General features: G+C 41.7%; 1 protein-coding gene across 1 annotated transcript in view; it reads left to right on the plus strand.

Annotated features, from left to right (window-relative positions):
* The window catches only part of LOC115159542 (astrotactin-2), a 421,339-nt gene that overhangs the window by 53,102 nt on the left and 347,380 nt on the right, over positions 1–20,857 (plus strand). The window contains exon 2 of the mRNA XM_029709358.1: positions 11,572–11,759. Coding sequence (XP_029565218.1) covers positions 11,572–11,759 — 188 coding nt within the window. The remainder of the gene's footprint in view (positions 1–11,571; positions 11,760–20,857) is intronic.

Below are 20,857 nucleotides of genomic sequence, written 5' to 3' on the forward strand. Positions count from 1 at the left end.
GATGTCTCCTGTGGATAAGGTCAACACGAATAGCGAGGGATAATTCATTTTGCTGCAAATGCTTGACATTTGAATCATCAAATGTTCTGACTGAGACAGGAAATAGTTATATTTGATTAACAACCTTATTTTATCCATATGCACCCTGATCGTTTTTACTCAACTTTGTTCTAATCAAAACTTATCAGAACATGCATGCAGTGTTTGTTTACTTATTACTACCATTGTTGCTGTCACAAATACACTACTATTACTCGTTGTAATATTGTTAGGTCTACTATATGATTCAAATCCTGACAAATATACAGACTTTTGGTGTTGGTCCAGTTAAGCAATTATTTAATAAAAATTCTAAGATCTACTTATGAAGAATCTCCGGTCTTTGTTTTCCTAATTTGCTAGGGCCGTGAAAAAGCAGTCAGAACAGCTTTGAAAATGTTAAAGAGCTTTGATTCCTTTGTTGTCATCTTCTGATTTTTATGACTAATTGCTATGGAAGCACTCAAATCGTTAAAGTTCCCACACTTTCAGTTTATTAAAAAAGAACCCAAAAATGACATTGGAAATTGCAATTACAGTAAGTGTCTCCTTTTGGGGTGTCAGCACTAAAAGGGATCAAACTCAGCTTCTAGGGGTTTCAAAAAGTTCCACATTTCTCAGGAAATGGAATGAAAAGTGCTGTTTTTGACTCTGTGCTCAGTGGTAACAAATATTTTCAGTCAGTAGCAATTACTAACTCCCCTCCAAAAATGCTGCACTTGTACCTATGATTACTACCTGGAACATATACATTACAAATGATAGGTTTTTAATAGTTACTTGTCAAAAAGCAAAGAAAAGCTCCTTTACCAAACTACTACCGTACTCCCTCTCAAAACACAGATGGAAAAACAATTATGCATTTTATAGTACCTCTCTCCCAATTGATTGCTGGTAGCATTATGACATGCCTTTTAGCATTTGCAATATAGTGAGCAGAAGTCTGCAGCATTTTGTACTGTAGTGCTACCTAAACACATTTAACGCTAGGCCAGAAATGTTAGTAGTAGTAGTATATTTAAAGGGAGGCAGTTTGTAAGTGCTATAGTTTTATGTATCTTATCCTGTAATCAAACAAGTGCCCACTCTTTTAGCAAAGTTGTTACTGTGTATTCAAAGTGCTAAGCAAGTAGTATATTTTCCAAGGGGTAATATACATTCATATTAGCCATACAATTATTTAACCATACTACAGTATAGTGAGAATCTCCAATAGTGTACGCAAGGTTAAGCTTTTCCTTTCGTCATCTACAGAACAATAGATCCATTATGTTACACAGGATATATATTAATAATGTTTAACACATGCTAAAAGACATGAAGGCAGCATCTACGTATATATGTGGGCTTTACCATTTCTGTTACAGGTCAAATTCCCTTTGGTGAAGCACTGTACTCTACGTTTTGAGTGATGTGCTTCATGGCAGTTTCTTATTCATCATATCCTATGTGATATCACTTTCCTTTGGGCTGATATATCCTCACACTCTTTCTTTCAGAACTAATAACATCACTTCATTGAAAATACAGTGGTAGTGTTCTGAAGAAGCATACAGTAATGTAATCTAGTGATGGAGGAAATAATTGATACAGTTACATATGGGATATTATTTTATTTATTATTTTAAATATCGCAGTATTATTTTCTGGATTTTCCCTTCATAGCTTGTTCTCCATCCTCTTTTTAAAAAGGGAGCCAATTTGTTTTCAGCATTTTTATTTCCATGACTGATCAAAACTAGTTCTCTCATGGCTTTCCCTCTGCAGCCTTCTGAAAGAATTCAGACCCTTTGACTTTTCCCACATTTTGTTACGTTACGGCCTTATTCAAATTGTATTCTTTTTTTTACTCAGCAAATAACACACAATACCCCATAATGACAAAGCGAAAACAGGTTTTTTGAATATTTTGCAAATGCTTAAAAAATATATACCTTATTTACATAAGTATTCAGACCCTTTGCTATGAGACTCGAAATTGAGCTCAGGTGCATCCTGTTTCCATTTATCATCCTTGAGATGTTTCGACAACTTAATTGGAGTCCATATGTGGTAAATTAAATTGATTGGACATGATTTGGAAAGGCACACACCGGTCTATAAAAGGTCCCCCAGTTTTTGCTCTGCATGCCAGAGCAAAGACCAGGCCATGAGGTCGAAGGAATTGTCCCAAGAGCTCTGAGACAGGATTGTGTCGAGGCACAGATCTGGGGAAGTGTACCAAAAAATGTCTGCAGCATTGAAGGTCCCCAAGAACACAGTGGCCTCCATCATTCTTAAATGGAAGAAGTATGGAACCACCAAGACTCTTCCTAGTGCTGGCCGCTCTGCCAAACTGAGCAATCGGGGGAGAAGGGCCTTGGTCAGGGAGGTGACCAAGAACCCGATGGCCACTCTGACAGAGTTCCTCTGTGGAGATGGGATAACCTTCCAGAAGGACAAACATCTCTGCAGCACTCCACCAATCAGGATTTTATGGTGGAGTGGCCAGACAGAAGCCACTCATCAGTAAAAGGCACATGACAGCCCGCTTGGAGTTTGCCAAAAGGCACCTAAAGACTCTCAGACCATGAGAAACAAGATTTTCTAGTCTGATGAAACTGAGAGGATGTGCAGAGAAGAATGGGAGAATCTCCCCAACTACAGGTGTGCCAAGCTTGTAGCGTCATACCCAAGAAGACTCAAGGCTGTAATCGCTGCCGAAGGTGTTTCAACAAAGTTGAATCTGAGTAAAGGGTCTGAATACTTATGTAAATGTGATATTTCATTTTTTTATTTTTATAAATTAGCAAACATTTCTAAAAAACCTTTTTTTGCTTTGTCATTATGGAGTATTGTGTGTAAATTGATGAGAAGAAAAAAACTATTTCATCAATTTTAGAATAAGGCTGTAACGTAACAAAATGTGGAAAAAGTCAAGGGGTCTGAATACTAAGACCATGTGTCAGGTAAGCGTCATCTAATAATGCTAAAATATTTTTATCCAGACACTTTGTTTTTGATATTGCTACTATGCAAGTAATCATTTCACTGTACTGTTTACACCTGCTGTATCTGTGCATGTGACAAATTAACTTTGATTTTAACTGACTCGCCTAGTTAAATAAAGGTTACATACAAATAAGAATATTAACAGTACGCTTTAACTTGCAACAAAAATGACTTTCTGACTAAATTTGAATATTATAATATCTGAAAATGTAGCTAGACTCTTACCCGTATACATGTATGAACGCTTCACGGCAGACTGGAAGCATTTAACTCTGTTTTTTTTGTAGCTACCTCTTGTTTGGCCAGCTTTGTGTCAAGTCACTCTGGTTCACACTGCATGCTACATGATAGACCAATCTAAACTCATTTCCCAGCATGTCTAGCCCAGCCATTATCTCAGCCAATCATGACTAGTGGGAAGGTTCCTGCTAGTTTCCATGGCTAAACAAACTAGGCTTGTAATTTAACAATTTTACTTATGGAATAGAAGTTTGTTATTAAGGCACATAAAAGTTCACATGTTCCAGAAGGCATTAGTGCCCCAAAAAATATTTGGACAAAAAATGACGCTTATGTTAAAATGCTTCTCCTGTGAAGTAGTGACGTGCGACAAATACCTAGTTTCCTGAAACGAATCACGTATAGAATCGTGAGAATCACAATACATATCGTATCAACACCTAAGTATCTTGATACTATCGTATCGTGAGGTCCCTGGCAATTCCCAGCCCTACTGTGATCAGAAGGGAAATGATAAATCCAATACGTTTATCAATCAAATGTATTTAGAAAGCCCTTTTTACATCAGCCAATGTTTATATATATCCATCAGGGCAGAAGACGGCAAATGCATTATGAAAGGCTGAGAGCTGTGTGTGTGTTTGTGCGTACGTGTGTGTTTGTGCGTACGTGTGTGTGCTTGTGTGCTATTTGCTTCTCTTAAGTGTGTTTTGCTTCTCTGGAGGTGAAGGGCACATACCGTAATATCCTGTTTTAGACAGGAAAGGCAGGTTCTTACACCTTTACTGTTGCCCCCTTGGGGTGCCATATGCTCCTCACTCTCTCTGTGAAGTGGGAAGCATATGCTCCCATGCTGATGAATCATCTTACACAGTAGCTATCAGTAACACCGCTTACATGTGTCTGGCTTCTACTGTACACAACAGATTCTGTCCATCTTGCAGTATCGGCACTAACTCCTCCTGCTCACTAGGGAGTACACTACACCATCCCTGCTAATGGATTTCATCCTCTACGAGATCACAACAGAAAAAGACATTTGACCAAGGTCTCATTGGGGAGGGCCCAGAACAATGGATATGTCAATCTCAATGTGTGTATGATTACCCCCGGCTTCACTCTTTAGCAGGGGGTTGACGGCAGGCACGTGAGAGCAGGAGATGGTGCAATCAGTTGGAGAATGGCCCCTTTAATAGGATTGGACTGTTTAAAAAAAAAAGTATATGTACTCTGTAGATAAGGGGACTGTTTATCCAGTTAATGTGTCACTTTAAATACATTAGGCCCTTTTTGGCTCGCTGCCTCCCTAATCCCAAATAGCATGAGACAAACCATTTATAGATCCGCACATAAATTAGAGTGGCATTGTTTTGGATAATGACACTAATTTCCCTTGTAAGAATAGGGTTTTTGGCCGAAACCAAATGATATTATGACTCAATTGCGTATTAAATCTCATAATGTGGGGGCACTTTGGGTTTTACAGCATTGTTAAGGTGTGGGGGGCTTATTATTAGATGTAAAACAGAGGTGACCTTGGGCTGCTGGGCTAGAGGCAGAGCGATGGGCTCGGAGGAGTGTGTGTGTTCACTATAGAGGAGAGGGATACATAGGGCTCAGTGCAGCACAGCAGCAGTGGTAGATAGAGTAGAGTAAACTAATAGTGGCCTGCTATGTTCTCTGTCACAACAAACTCCCAAAGATGAGTCAGTTCTACCATAAACCAAACACTCATCCTGCTCTCTAATTCATGGGCGTCTATGCACTTGTTTACATCTACGTTCTAATGAATGGGAAATGATCATCAAGAACCCAGGATCTGTTGTGGTTTCTAGCCTATCAAAAAACATGTGGGTATGTTGTATTTGTATGAATATATGATCATAAATGTGTTTTCTCTCGTCCAGTTTTACACATAAGGCCATCATCTTGAGTTCATCTTTATGTTTACCTCTATAAGGACTTTCTCTACCTCTGTTATCTTGGTTGTCATAAATCGCCTATATTATAGTATAAGTCAGATAGATTCACTCCATGAGGGACCATTTTAAGTAGTGTCTGAAATGTGATTGGTTTCTACTGGAGCTGGTGGGCACTGCCCTGGCTAGCTGCTGGCTCTGTGATTGAGCACAGTTTGAGTTGGCGTGGGAGTAGGAGTGGGCGCCGGGGTACAGATGGACCTTCAGTCCCACTGGCACGGCTGATTGTTAACACCTGATTCTCACTGGACCCTTCCCTAGACCCTGGTAGAATCAAATTATCCCACGTGGCCTACTTTTTTTCTATTTAAAGTGATTGCTGTCCATTGTACCTGAACAGCAATAGCGAGATGCGCAAATGACATTCTGTGGCATTGGACAGATACATTTCAGCGTAAATATGTCTTGGTGAAATCACACTGCTGGTGTTGCTGCAGTAATGTAGCAGTGCATTGCTAAGATGATTAGGGTTGGGTGGCTTTAAAAATGCATCTGTGGAGATGTCAGATGGTGATGGCGTCCGGGTGGTACAGAGGTCAGGACCAGGTCATCCACTAGGAAGTGATGAGTCGTCAGAATTGGATACCGCTGTGCTGACTGTCTAAAGACAGCTGTCACAGCAGAAGGAGCCTTCAAAGACCCCTAGGACAGGGATAGACACCTGGTGACAGACCTTTTTATCCAGGAGACAGACGGTACTATTGACTGTCTTTGTGCAATGGCCATGTCATATTTCCATGTCATATAAGGGAATATGACCACGTCATATCAGATCATTTTATGGTTTCTTATAACAGTCCTGATTACATTTGCCTGTGATGTAGATTTAAAGACTCCGGAACTTTGGCGACTACTAAGTCTTTTTTTTAAACCTCCTGCTTTGGGATGGATGTGTCAATGTGTAGTTCATACATGGATAATCTATGAGCAGAATTACCATCTTACCTCAATTAGCCATGAAATCCCCAGTTTGAAGCAACTGTTTTTCTGGAAGCTGTGCCATTTTCCATACATTTTCCCCCATGTTGGCCAGAACCCTAACAATTCAAGTTCCAGCCAATGAGCTTTAGCCCCTCGCCATTTGAGTGTGTCGGCTAGCACGATGCACACACAGCAGAGCGAAAGAGAGAACAATGACGAGGTGTACATATCTCCACGTATGTGACGACGTATGCAATTTTCGGCACCATTTTTGGCTCATGCGAGCTACTTTCAGAACTTCTAGCTAAAAAGTATACAAATGTACTGGGTGATAATCTTTAATGTGCACATATCAAATTATTGCTTTTTCAATGTGCTTACTTTATCACAATACAATAACATCAGGCCCGTTATTATATAACCTCCATGAATCTTTGTATTTGTTGCTTGTCTCGATGACTCTTAATTCATGATGACTCGCTATGTTTGACTTTAATGACACTGACATGCCAGTTGTAGGCCTTAGGCAGGACCTGAACATGACATTGATGGCCTCCCTCATCTCTATTGTCTCTCTCTCTCTCTTTCTCTCTCTCTCGCTCGCTTTCTCACCCTCTCCCTCCCTGGGTAACATTATTAGCTGTTCAGTCCTGGCTGGGATGATATGATTTCTCTCTTCACATAGATGGCATGGTAGATTATCTAATGGCCTGGTCCTGCGGTGACTCATTGTGGAGAAATATTCCGCCAATCGAGCCCTGCTGCTCCACCCTCATTAACAATAAGTCCTTTGTCACAGACACACAGTGTTGGGGATCCCTACGTTATGACCCGACTGTGCCAAGGCGCCAGCGTAAATTAGCATATTACAATGCCTTGAAACATGCGCCTTACTTCTCTTCGCGATACGTTTTTTATTGTTTGCATTTTTAATGACCTTTACATCCATGAATGCCAACAATTTAATTAGGGAGCATAATAAGATGTCTGGGTGACATTAAGTTGCTAAGTGTTTCATTTCAATGGGAAGCAGCCTTTCGGTAATGCTGTATTTGCTTAAATACCCAATATCTCACGTCAACTTGTTTGGAAATGGTAATTGGTACATTCTTTACAGGCATTAGCATTTTCTGAATGGGAGACTTGACATCCATCCATTTGGTGACTGACTAATCAAATGTACTTCTACGAGCTCATTCATTTCCCCCTAATATATGGTGAAGTTCTCTTATGTTAGACTTTACTCTAAATACTCTGTTTGAAATGTGAGGCCATTCAGAGTGGACATTATCGAGGTCAAAGCCTAAACACAGTGAGATGTGTTTGGTATGTGTAATGAATTTAGTAATAGCCTCTGACAGTACTGATGAGGCACTGACTGTCACCGTCGTCTATCCTCTGCATTTGGAGCTGATATATTTAGATTCATCTCAAAGGTTATGGAAGTCTATCATTGTCCTCACTTATGAATTATTAAATTTACAGCTGCCCGTAATACTGTGACAGGCATGGCAGGCTGAGGCTCTAGGCTAGGCAGCAGCATTATCGGAAGGCTTGCTGGCTGGCTTGCCATGCCACATGGGCAATGACAAGCCGCAAAGTGCCTTTAGGGTGCCAACTTTCATCAGGGTAAGCGGGGATGACACGGCCTTGTTACTGAACTGACAAACTGTCACAGTGCTGTCAGGCCACACAGTTACTGACTACATGCAGCTATGATCACCTTTAAATTGATGAGAACGACCTTTGGGGAGTGTGTGTGTGTGTGTGTGTGTGTGTGTGTGTGTGTGTGTGTGTGTGTGTGTGTGTGTGTGTGTGTGTGTGTGGGTGTGTCAGAGAGAGAGAGAGAGAGAGCACACAAACATCTGCTCGTTTTTGTTTATCTCACTCCCATTTGTATATGTTTGCGTCTGTCTTGTCTGTGTGTGTTTATAACCACAACCTTTCTGCTTTACAACAATAGTATTTCTTTACAGCATGTGGGCGACCACTATTCGTTTTGCTAAAGAGAGAGATGAATAGTCCTTATTACTTACAATTCCTTAACACACATTCTTCAGAATCCACCTCGGCTACATGACACCCAATCCTCACTTAGTTGCTGTCACTGTTTTTACTGTAGAATGAAATGAAAGTTGAAAGTTCAATTGCATTAAGCAAGCTAAACATCAGGCCTATGTTTAATAACCAACATATTTCAACATCCAAAGGCCAGCCTGCTGACAAACTGAATGCTGTGATCAAGGATATTTCATTTCAGCCCAGAAGAGAGTAAATGATGTAAAGTTAGCAGACATGAGGACACAGTCACAGACTCTTTTAGCTATGTAGGGCACAGTATTTGTATTTACTAGAGATCCCCATTAGGGATCCCCCTTAGCTGCTGCCGAGGCATCAGGGATTAGTTCAGTTGGATGCTACATTTGAAAACGATCTTAAATTAAACTCAGTTTAAAATAATACATGTGTATTTGTCCATTCTCCCTTCATAATGAAATCTTGCACGTTGATTTTAGATCAATTTAATCTCTCCAAAATGCCCAACATAGACGACTAACACGAGCAAAAAATGGAAATGAATACCTGAAATACAATATTATAGAGTCAGTGCGGCTCTGCTGTGACTGGGGAATGGGTCCTGCGTGTGGAGACTCTTTGGGTACACAGTGCTGGTAATAAGTGTTATGCTGACAGCAAGTGTTCAGTAGATTTCACTCAGGGACATCTGGGCTACCTTCCGATGCCTCGGCCAAGATTAACAGGGTTTTATCAAGGATTTGGGCAAGCTCCAAACAATCCCGTCCCCTCTGTGCTGCAAGCTTAATGAGATCACGAGTTAACAGAGAAGGTAAAGTGAAAAAAGACCATGGAGTAACTCAGTTTTAGTCTGTTTTTGGTTTGTCGTATGAATAACCAATAGCTTTTACTGTTACCTTCGTACCTATTTGTACCTTGGTTGCTATTGACGTGATAAGGCATTCGCCACACTCATGAGGTCTTGAGAAGGTTGTTCTCGTGGTTGAACCTTTTGTCATTCTATTTGTGTAAAATCAGCCACGCTTCTCCCCTGCTCTCAGTGGCTTGTGGGTACAATGGCACGCCTCAGGGTAGACATTCCATCCCTGATGCCCTTGCTGGGAGCGTACATGCTTCAACAACATCTTTCCCCACACAGGCGTGCAAACACACACACACACACACACACACACACACACACACACACACACACACAAGCCAGTGTGTCGTTAATGGCGAAAGGACCTGTGGCTGTACCTCTGTATCATGTGAACGTCTGGATGTTTGCCCAATAACAACACTCATAGCATTTTGTGACGTTCCCCAGCGAGAAAACCAAAAACTGTTGCTCAAACGGAAAGGAGGTGGTGTTTAAGGAAGGGTTCTGAAAGACACTCATGGGAGAGTCCACTGAAAGTTGACTAGCAACAACAACTAGAACCTAAATGACACCCACCATGAGCACCCACTAAATTTGCCCAAGAAGAGGCAAACAAAAGAAAGTCCACATAAGGCTCTAAAGTCAGCAAGTGATTGGCAGCCAAAGTGTCTCTCTTATATCTGTCCCCTCTATTGGTTTAAAATGGCCACCTCTAATGAGTGCCACCTCATTTTTAGACCTGCACACAGGAGCACATCCTCTGTCAAGGTCAATAGCCCAATCGCCAAATATGAGAAGCTGCAGATAACACACAATGATGTTCTTTTAGATGAGTGCTTGACGTTTCACAGTCTACACATTTTGATCCTACGACTGTACAGTCAGCAGAACTGTTACCACACTGTCCTTTTATGATAAGGAAAGATGCTGAAAGCTTACTTTTTGAAAAGTTTTCCACCGGATTGTCCCATGAGGAGCCTAGCCCATAACTTTTGTCCTATTATCATCCACTGTGGATTGTACTGCTGCTGTAGTGTTCTTGGTAGATCATTCTTTCTTTGCTAATAAAGTTCCAAAGAAGTGAGGTTATACATAAAAAATATTGAGTAAACAACTTGTCTACAAATCTGTCCGTGTCGAAGTCCAGACCTGTGGTGTCAGCCTTCCTTATCATACTGTACCATATCAAGTGACTGCTTCTCTCCCGGTCTTTAAAGCCCTGTGGTGCTCCTGATGTACTGTATGTGTGTGCCCTGTACTGGAGCGGCAGTGACGAGGGCAGCTCACAGAGCAATCCTCTCCTGCTGTGTCCACTGACCCCAGAGTCAGTAGGTTAATGACCAGCGCCATTGAATGCCATCCCTCATACTGTACCTGCCACTAGCCTGGGAGCAGCTCCGTCCCCCTGTCCCTGACCTTGTCACCCACCCCTGACAAATACTGTATCAAGCACATAGCTCTCAGAGGCTGTCTCGGTACCCAGCGACCGCGGAGCCCCAGTAGTCGATAGCATCACAGTCCTGTGCTTTGATCCCTATCTGGCCAGCTTGGTTATTTTCCTGCCTGCTTTATTTCTCTCCCATCAACTTGCCCTCTGAGTCCGATCTCACCCGGCTTCGTTTACATTTTTCAAGGTTGCGCCTTTTCTTTTTCCTTTTTTAACTGATCCACTTCCCCTCTGGTGTCGTAGCTCTTTATGTTAATGCTGACGGCCTGTTCGCGCTAATGTATTCATTAGGTTTACAGGACTGTTGATGATTTGTGGAGATAGCGAGAGGACGGAGCACAGCGAGGCAGCGTTTTCTCAACTGCTATTGACAATAAAATTGAATCCTAGGTGACGGATAGCGAACAGAATGGCATACCCATTGTCTTATCCCCATTAGTTAGGACGCTACTGATTTTAAGTCTGCTCATACAAACAGGGAGCATGCAAGCAAAGGTCTAAGCTATCCACCATGATGATTAATGCTGTTTGTTAGGCCCGTGATGTTTTACTGACCTAGAGGTTTTGATCAATCAATTTTGGATTAACGGCAGAGTTTTAACTTATTGGTTGGGAAGCAGTCATCATTATACAGATATCATGTAAACTGCTTGGAAATTCAATTCAGTTCCCAAATACCTCTCTACACATTTTACACAGTGTAGGATTACACAGAAATGTAGCCTTTTCCCTCCTAAGAGTGACTGTTAATACAGCTAGATCTATGGAGTAGCCGAGTCTTGACCTTAAGAGAGAGCAAGCACTTCACTAGAATGTTAATGCAAACTTATCACAGACTTCAGTCACCCCTGAACTTTCCGTTCAATTTCCCCAAAGACTCATGTGCCTCTTTCAGACACAGATAGCAGCTAAACATGCACGCACGCACACATGCACGCATCCACACACATAGCGATGCAAACATACAAACACACCCACAAAAAAATTGTGTCAATTGTTAAAAGTGTCAATTGTTTAAGGTTGTCACAAAATCTCTTTCTCTCTCTTCCTCTCTGTAGAGATGTCAGGTTTGGGGGCAGACATCTCTCAGGTGCATTGGAAGCAGCAGTGGCTGGAGAATGGGACGCTGTATTTCCACGTGTCCGTGAGCACCTCTGAGCAGCTGATACAGACCACCATGCCCACGGCCCAGGAGCCTGCTCACGTCCTGCACGAACACATGCACCTGCTGCACATCTCTGTTATGGTAAGAAACACACTCTTACCCCCTCTTGACCCCGCAACACCCCATCCTCATATCTCTCCACATCCTCTCTTTCTCTCTCTTACCACCTCTTCACCACTCTCTCCTTTTTCTTTGCCTCTTGACTCGCTGTCCTCAGGTGAACTGCTGTATCATGTGTCTCATCCATCCGTGCTGTCCAATGCACTGATATGCTTTAGTCTGCAAATCTCTCACCCACCCTCAGTGTGTGCCTCTGCTGACTAGCACAGCGCTGTTCCGGGGCATAAACATCAGCAGGCTCTACTGATATCACTCTACTGAGTGATGAGCCAGAGGTTATTCCAGGCCAGCTGGTTGTGTGATCTAAAGGGGGTTCAGACTCAGAGCAGACCTTATTTCATGCTTTCAGTCACCGCTCTTAGTTTTCTTTTGATACTCCTACTGTGACTTGATGTGAATGGCAGCATGTGTGTCTGTGTGGAATCTCATCATCTGTGAAATGGGGGAAGGATATTGAATAGTAAGGAAGGGGGAGGAAGTACACTACATGGCCAAAGGTATGTGGACAACCCTTCAAATTAGTGGATTCGGCTATTTCAGCCACACCAATTGCTGACAGGTGTACGAAATCGAGCACACAGCCATGCAATCTCCATAGACAAACATTGACAGTAGAATGGCCCGTACTGAGAGCTCAGTGACTTTCAACGTGGCACCGTCATAGGATGCCACCTCTCCAATAAGTCAGTTTGTCAAATTTCTGCAAGGCTAGAGCTGCCCCGGGCAACTGTAAGTGCTGTTACTGTGAAGTGGAAATGTCTAGGAGCAGCAACGGCTCAGCCGCGAAGTGGTAGGCCACACAAGCTCACAGCGCGTAGCGTGTAAACTTTGTCTGTCCTTGGTTGCAACACTCACTACCGAGTTCCAAACTGCCCCTGGAAACAACGTAAGTACAGTAACTGTTCGTCGGGAACTTCATGAATGGGTTTACATGGCCAAGCAGCCACACACAAGCCTAAGATCACCAATGCATAGTGCCAACTGTAAAGTTTGGTGGAGGAGGAATAATGGTCTGGGGCAGTTTTTTTGTGGTTCGGGCTAGGCCCCTTAGTTCCAGTGAAGGGAAATCTTAACATTACAGCATACAATGACATTCTAGACGATTCTGTGCTTCCAACTTTGTGGTAACAGTTTGGGGAAGGCCCTTTCCTGTTTCAGCATGACAATGCCCCCATGCACAAAGCGAGGTACATACAGAAATGGTTTGTCGAGATCGTTGTTGAGGAACTTGGCTGGCCTGCACAGAGCCCTGATCTTTACCCCATTGAACACCTTTGGGATGAATTGGAATGTGGACTGCAAGCCAGGCCTAATTGCACACTATCAGTGCCCAACGTCACTGATGCTCTTGTGAATGGAAGCAGGTCCCCACAGCAATGTTCTAACATCTAGTGGACAACCTTCCTAGAAGAGTGGAGGCTGTTATAGCAGTAAAAGGGGACCCAACTCCATATTAATACCCATGATTTTGGAATGAAATGTTCAACAAGCAGGTATCCACATACTTTTACCCATCTAGTGTAGATCTGACTGGGATGAGGAGTCAAGGTGTACACATCTGGCCTCTGGGCCCAGGATGTCTCCTGGCTCTTTGAGTGAGCATCATTAAGTGTAATTCTGTCAGTTCTGTGGCAGGTTCAAGTCGGGCACTCTATTCTTTTGGCATTGAGCTGTCTATTTCTCACTCTCTCCATTCCTCCTCCATTCAGTCTCTCCATCACAGGCCTCCCACAGCCCGCTGTGGATATCACCGTCTCTGTTAGGGAAAGACATCTTATTGACATGGAACTCTGATAAGTTGATTGATCGTGCAGTTTATTCTGATTCGTGTAGATCATCCATATTGTTGGAATTTAAATGCTTTTGTTATTTGTGTTAATATAACATTTTTGTGTAAATTACATTGAGATTGTGTGTTCTGGAGTTTTCCCACACTAAATCAATGGCAGAAATATATATAAAATATAATTGACAAACCAATATACCCTCAATGTTACTCTTTCAATTCAGTACTTTTTGCTGTCTATATGCTATGTTAGATAATGTTTCTTTTGGAACTCTGACGCAGGGAATGCTTATGTCCTTGCAACTTGTGCATGATTCCAATCAGTCAATGTGAAAGATGGGATTGTGAAATTGGGTTAAAACTTATGTAATACAGTATAATAAAGGTATGCTTTCAAGCTCAAATTCTTAGTAACTTCCCAGATTAATGTGTATGTTTAAGGGTCAGATCTTCCCTGGTCTCATGTGTCTTTATTCAAGGACAGTGGGTTCACATTAAGCATCATATCACCGTAAGTAATGTGCAGTATGGAGCTTACAAGGGCACATTTCCTGCCCCAGGGGATGCGTTACTTTCAGCAGACCTTCAGGGTTTTATAACTCTCCTTCGCAAATCTTGCATTTCTACTTACCGTACCCGTTAATGGAAGACCACCGTTTTATACAATAGCAGTGAAGGGCAGTGATTTGAGATCTTTAGACGGTAGAAACATTGCCTTCTGTTCAACTTAGTTGCAAAGTGAAGTTTTCTAGCGCATACCTTTTAGCTCTAACAAGTTAAATATGCAGTTTCGTGTGCTAAATAAAAACACAATTACTCTTGTTGTAAACTTTTACACTACAGTGATCATAGATAATATTTGTATATCCCTATTACCATATCAATAAGAACATAGACATGCGGTATATGATCTTAACATTAACATCCAACTACTATTCCCCCCCAATACATATTCCCTTATTTGAACTGCAATCCCAAAAACAGCACAAAATGCAAAACTTGAAGCTGCTTTCAACAAGCTTCAGGCGTCGCATTAAACTCACTTAAGGACATGCTTTCATTCTTCCTCTCTAATTGGCTGGCTTGTCAATCATGTCGAACTAGCGAAAGCATGCCAAGATAATGATAATTTTATAGGTTTCACTTAGACCTTCGCTCTGTCTCAGATGATAGGCTGCTGCCAGCTGTACGAGCAAGAGATTCCGATAATGAGCTTGCTCTTACTCATAATAAAGAGTAAATAAGGGATTTAAATACAGGTTGTTAAAATTACGGACATGAGGGCCAAAAGGTAAATGTTGTGTTATTCAATTAAGAAAAAGTAGAGTCGGATCATGGGTCTCAACCATGTGGTCCTGTGGCCATAAGCTGCCCAGAATGTGATTTAATTTGGCTCCCACCTGTGCTTCCACCACCAGCTTCTCTCATTGGCCTCTCTTAACTTTTCTAGTTATTTGGAAAGATTTGATTAGGGAAAAGGGTACATGACACATGCATAAATTACGCCTTTAGAGAAATGGCCCCTCAGGAAAAATGTATTTATACCTTTGAATTGGTGTGCAGTATAGAAATGTGGTCAAGATGGCCATGTTTTCCTTTGCTCTATGTTGACTGCTCACTGGCATATTTAAAACCATTGACTATTTATTCAAGGTAACCTTTCTGCCGTTACGAAGGATTTTCCTTGTGCTATGAGGCTGGTCAACCAGGATCAGTCAGACTAAGAGCCCCCGTCATGACCTCCCACGCCTCAGTCACCCCCCGTCTGGCCTGGTCCGAGACCGTCTGGTTGTATGGGGGAACATTAGTATGCGCCAGCACTCGTCTGCTCCCTTTACATAAGCGTTTACAGCAGCTCCGCTCCCTGCATGGCTAATGTTGTGTCTGTTCCAGCAGCCTTGCCTGGAGGGCTTTATGGGACGCCATTGATTTTTGCTCTCATCCTCGACGTCGAGTTATCAAACACTCGCATTAAAGGTACCACACTGAATGTAGTGGTGGTCGGCTAGGCTTTTGTTTTTCACTCCTCTTTGGGTGGTTACCTTGGGGCGTTTGCTGACAGGTGTCAGGATAACACTGACCTATAGTTATAAAGCCTGAATAAGCCCATTGGAAATCAGCCCACTACTGTGTTATTAACTTAGGGCTCAAATCCCTTTAACGGGATTGATTTGACAACAGCCAAAAATCTCAGTTTACATTGGCGCGTTATGTTCAGTAATGTTTTGCCTCCAAAACATCCAGTGATTTTGCAGGGAGCCACATCAATATACAGAAATACTCATCATAAACATTGATAAAATATAGAAGTGTTTTACATAGAATTAAAGATACACGTCTCCTTCATGCAACCGCTGTGTCAGATTTCAAAAAAGCTTTATGGCAAAAGCACACCATGCGATAATCTGAGTACAGCACTCAGTCACCAAAACAAGCCATACAGATACCCGCCATGTTGTGGAGTCAACAAAAGTCAGAAATAGAATAATAAATATTCACTTACCTTTGATGATCTGCATCGGAATGCACTCCCAGGATTCACAGTTCCACAATAAATGTTTGTTTTGTTCCATACAGTCCATATTTATGTCCAAATACCTCATTTTTGTTTGCGTGTTTAGTACACTAATCCAAATGCGCAAGGCGCGAGCACAAAGTCCAGACGAAGTCAAAAAAGTTCCATTACAGTTTGTAGAAACATGTCAAACGATGTATAGAATCAATCTTTAGGATGTTTTATCATAAATCTTCAATAATATTCCAACCGGACAATTCCTTTGTCATATGAGTTCTGTTATACTCACAGACATCATTCAAACAGTTTTAGAAACTTCAGCGTGTTTTCTATCCAAATCTATTAATAATATGCCTATTTTAGCTTCTGGGTCTGAGTAGCAGGCAGTTTACTCTGGGCACACTTTTCATCCGGACGTGAAAATAGCGCCCCCAAGCCATAAGAAGTTAACATGTAATAATAGCTTCGGAAGCACCTTGGTTGGTTTAACATAGGGACTGAGAAGAGGATGTTTTGCTTTGCACTCCCTTGTCATTACCATCGATCTATGTTGTTTACCAGTAATTGGGCATTATGTGTAAACCCAGTTGCTCTGGTGGCCTTCATACTTCTATTATTGTGCAAAGGCTGTGGGGAGATCATTTGAAAACCTTGAAGAGCAGCTATTGCCAAGCTTATAATTTTGGGCTCTCAAAAAGAGAAGGAAATGGAAGGAGAGGAAACAAAGGCGTACTTTAGAATGTTTTCCCTCCCATCTGACAGAGCCATTCATGCACACATAGGAATTAAATGGAATCGATAGTGATGAATCAGTCTCTGACAGATCCTTTTACATTCCCCTCGGAGCGCGGGAAGGAAGTGTGGTGCGTGGAATTATTAACACCTAGCGCTAACCACTTTGCCGCCACAAAAGAGTCACAGTGGCTGTTTGATCAGGCCTGCGAGATGTACTGCGCCGTGCATTAAACAAAACCACCCGGCAACCGAGAGAGAGAGAGAGAGACAGAGAGAGAGAGAGAGAGAAAGAGAGAGAGAGAGCAAAAGCAATTTCTGTTCCCTTCCGGCCAGAACAGAATCCATTCATGATGTCGGAATCTTGAGCTAAGACTGTGGGGAGTATAAGGATATGAGGACTAGGTATGTAGAGTGTTGATCTGTTTCTGGCACAGTAAGGATCCTCTTGTCTAGTTTCAAAAATAAATAAACTATTTGTTGTCAGCCATAGTGGTGGTAGGGTGGACATTTCTCACATAAATGACACGTTTGGGTTCATTTGGAGGACAGGTGGTATACTGAATGGGACACAATTCCAGCGTTGTGGATGTGACATTTGCACACAAAATGAGAAACAAAATGTCTCACAGAACTGAGTTATCAAGCATAAATGTTAATATGTATATTTACAGAACCCTATAGGGGAAGTGTTGACACATAATACAAAAATTCTAAGTCATACCACTTTGAAGTAACAGAACAACAAAACTTGCGTTATGGATGTGACGTAAATGGACAGACATTTTTGGGAGAGCAGACACATAGGCAAAAGTCTGGGAATGTCAAAGTCTTAGGGTAAAATATGAATAGCCAATTTGAAAGTAAGGCTTGGCTACATACTAAAACAACAATGAAGAAAATATACAAATTGTAATGTATATTTTAGAGAGGAAAATGTACCGTTATGGCTGTGACATTCTCTGTTATGGACGTTATGACACTGTAAAAAAGGAGTGTTTATATATTAAAGATTTCTTCACCAAACTTCCTCACAATACTGTTGTTGTCATCTGAAAATGCAGTGCACCTCAAAGAACCAAGAAATCACCAGTATCTTGAATAGTTATTGCATAGGATATCAAAGTGGTCCCGTCTTAACCAACCATAAATGCACAAATGTGCAAAAAATGCATTTACAATTCTTTATTTAAAAATCTATATTTTCATTGTAAATTACAGTGTTGCATACCTCAACAATTATATAAATATTTGCGCTTTCATAATAACACTAGAGGAAAATTTGGCAACAGTTACAGCCATGAGTCTTCTTGGGTATGATGCTACAAGCTTGGCACACCTGTATTTGGGGAGTTTCTCCCATTCTTCTCTGCAGATCCTCTCAAGCTCTGCCAGGTTGGATGGGGAGCGTCGCTGCACAGCTATTTTCAGGTCTCTCCAGAGATGTTCGATCGGGTTCAAGTCTGGGCTCTGGCTGGGCCAGTCAAGCACATTCAGAGACTTGTCTCAAAGCCACTCCTGCATTGTCTTGGCTGTGTGCTTAGGGTCATTGTCCTGTTGGAAGGTGAACCTTCGCCCCCAGTCTGAGGTCCTGAATGCTCTGGAGCAGGTATTCATCAAGGATCTCTCTGTACTTTTCTTCATTCATCTTTCCCTCGATCCTGAGGTGTCTCCCAGTCCCTGCTGCTGAAAAATATCCCCACAGCATGACGCCGCCACCACCGTGCTTCACCGTAGGGATGGTGCCAGGTTTCCTCCAGACGTGACGCTTGGCGTTCAGGCCAAAGAGTTCAATATTGGTTTCATCAGACCAAAGAGTATAGGGCTGTCATGTGCCTTTTACTGAGGAGTGGCTTCCTTCTGGCCACTCGACCATAAAGGCCTGATTGGTGAAGTGCTGCAGAGATGGTTGTCCTTCTGGAAGTTTTTCCCCATCTCAGCAGAGGAACTCTGGAGCTCTGTCAGAGTGACCATCGGGTTCTTAGTCACCTCTCTGACCAAGGCCCTTCTCCCCCGATTGCTCAGTTTGGCCGGGCAGGCAGCTCTAGGAAGAGTGGTGATGGTTCCAAACTTCTTCCATTTAAGAATCATGGGGGGCCACTGTGTTCTTGGGGACTTTCAATTGTGCAGAAATGTTTTGGTACCCTTCCCTAGATCTGTGCCTTGACACAATCCAACCTCTGAGCTCTACGGACAATTCCTTCGAACTCATGGCCTAGTTTTTGCTTTGACATGCAATGTCATCTGTGGAACCTTATATAGATAGGTGTGTGTGCCTTTACAAATCATGTCCAATCAATTGAATTTACCACAGATGTACTCCAATCAACTTGTAGAAACATCTCAAGGATGATAAATGGAAACAGGATGTACCTGAGCTCAATTTTGAGTCCCATAGGAAAGGGTCTAAATGCTTATGTAAATAAGGTATTTTTGTTTTAGTTTTTTTCTACATTTACAAACATTTCTAAAAACCTGTTTTCAATTTGTCATTATGGGGTATTATGTGTAGATTGATGAGGCAAAACATGTATTTAATACATTTTAGAATAAGGCTCTAGCGTAACAAAATATGGAAAAAGGGAAGGGGTCTGAATACTTTCTGAATGCACTGTACCGCTAACCCAAGACTCAGTGATTCATACACCCATTTCATTCCCTTGTTTTTTTTTAGCTTGCTGGACTCATTCCTCACTCATCCCTTATCATCTCTACTATATCTTGACGAATGTCATTATGCTGATGTCTTTCCTATGAAGGGTTAAACTTCTTCATTTTCGTTACGTGAAATGGTAAAAAAAAACAAATCATTGAATTATAATCTACCAGTGGCACAGGGTTTGCACTTTCGTAGACCTTTCTTGACAGATCGTAAATCACCTCAGGCTTGACTGTTGCAATTCACAAGCACGCGCAGGGCAGACTACAAAGATACAGACCAGTATCAAATCAAATCAAAGTTTATTTGTCACGTTTGCCGAATACAACAAGTGTAGACCTTACAGTGAAATACTACCTTACAGGCTCTAACCAACAGTGCAAAAAAGTTATTAGGTGAACAATAGGTAAGTAAAGAAATAAAAACAACAGTAAAAAGACAGTGAAAAATAACAGTAGTGAGGCTATATACAGTAGCGGCTATAACACTGGCGGTTACCCGTACTTACTCAAGGAAGTAAACAAACTCCACATGACCAGTGAAAGTTGCTCATGTATTTTTAAGACCTTTATTATGCCATGTGATCACGAGCAATGCTCCAGTTAGCAGAACAATGCGTGATTGCAGTTCATATGAGAACTTGAGTACACCCGAAATAGATCACACACACACAGATAAAGATTGCCCGCTAGCTTATTTGCTAACATAAACAAACTTCAGAAGCAGTAGGAAGGGCATTAACATTTTATCATGATTTCATTATGCAGTGATGCTGACTAGTGAGTCACTGATCATGTTATGAAGCGTCCGTAATGGTCACATCTGTTAAGCTTAGAACGAGTACTGATGAAATGTAGCTTGCACAGAAAGTTTGAATACAATCGTACTCGAAACGCGTCCTCAGTAACAACCTTTCCTCAAAAACATTATGGATGTGACAACGGCCTGTCCAAATCAGCGTTCTATCTTCACTAGATTTGTATAATTCCATACATATAGTTTCATTAACCTACCGACTTGGTCAGAAACATAGGGGGGCAGATGTATCAGAACAAGCTCTGTGAGCCAATGCCAAAAGCTATGAAATCTGAGTGAAAATACTATTTTGTAGTAACAATAACATTCAATTTGACAAATATAAAGGCCAGATTAAGTCTTTACTTCAAAATACACACATTCAAGGTAAATATGAAAGTAGTTTAATTAGGAAAAATAAGCTATTTCTTTTTTTCGTGCTCATGTTGACCATACTGTGGAATTGCTAAATAACGGCTAGCAGCTACCGAACCTTTCATATGTCATGTTACGGAACATAATCTTCACATTCTCTCAGAGATGAAATTGTATTGGTCACATGCGCCGAATGT

This window comes from Salmo trutta, chromosome 23 (genome assembly GCF_901001165.1).
Source record: "Salmo trutta chromosome 23, fSalTru1.1, whole genome shotgun sequence".
In the NCBI taxonomy this organism is placed as follows: Eukaryota; Metazoa; Chordata; class Actinopteri; order Salmoniformes; family Salmonidae; genus Salmo; species Salmo trutta.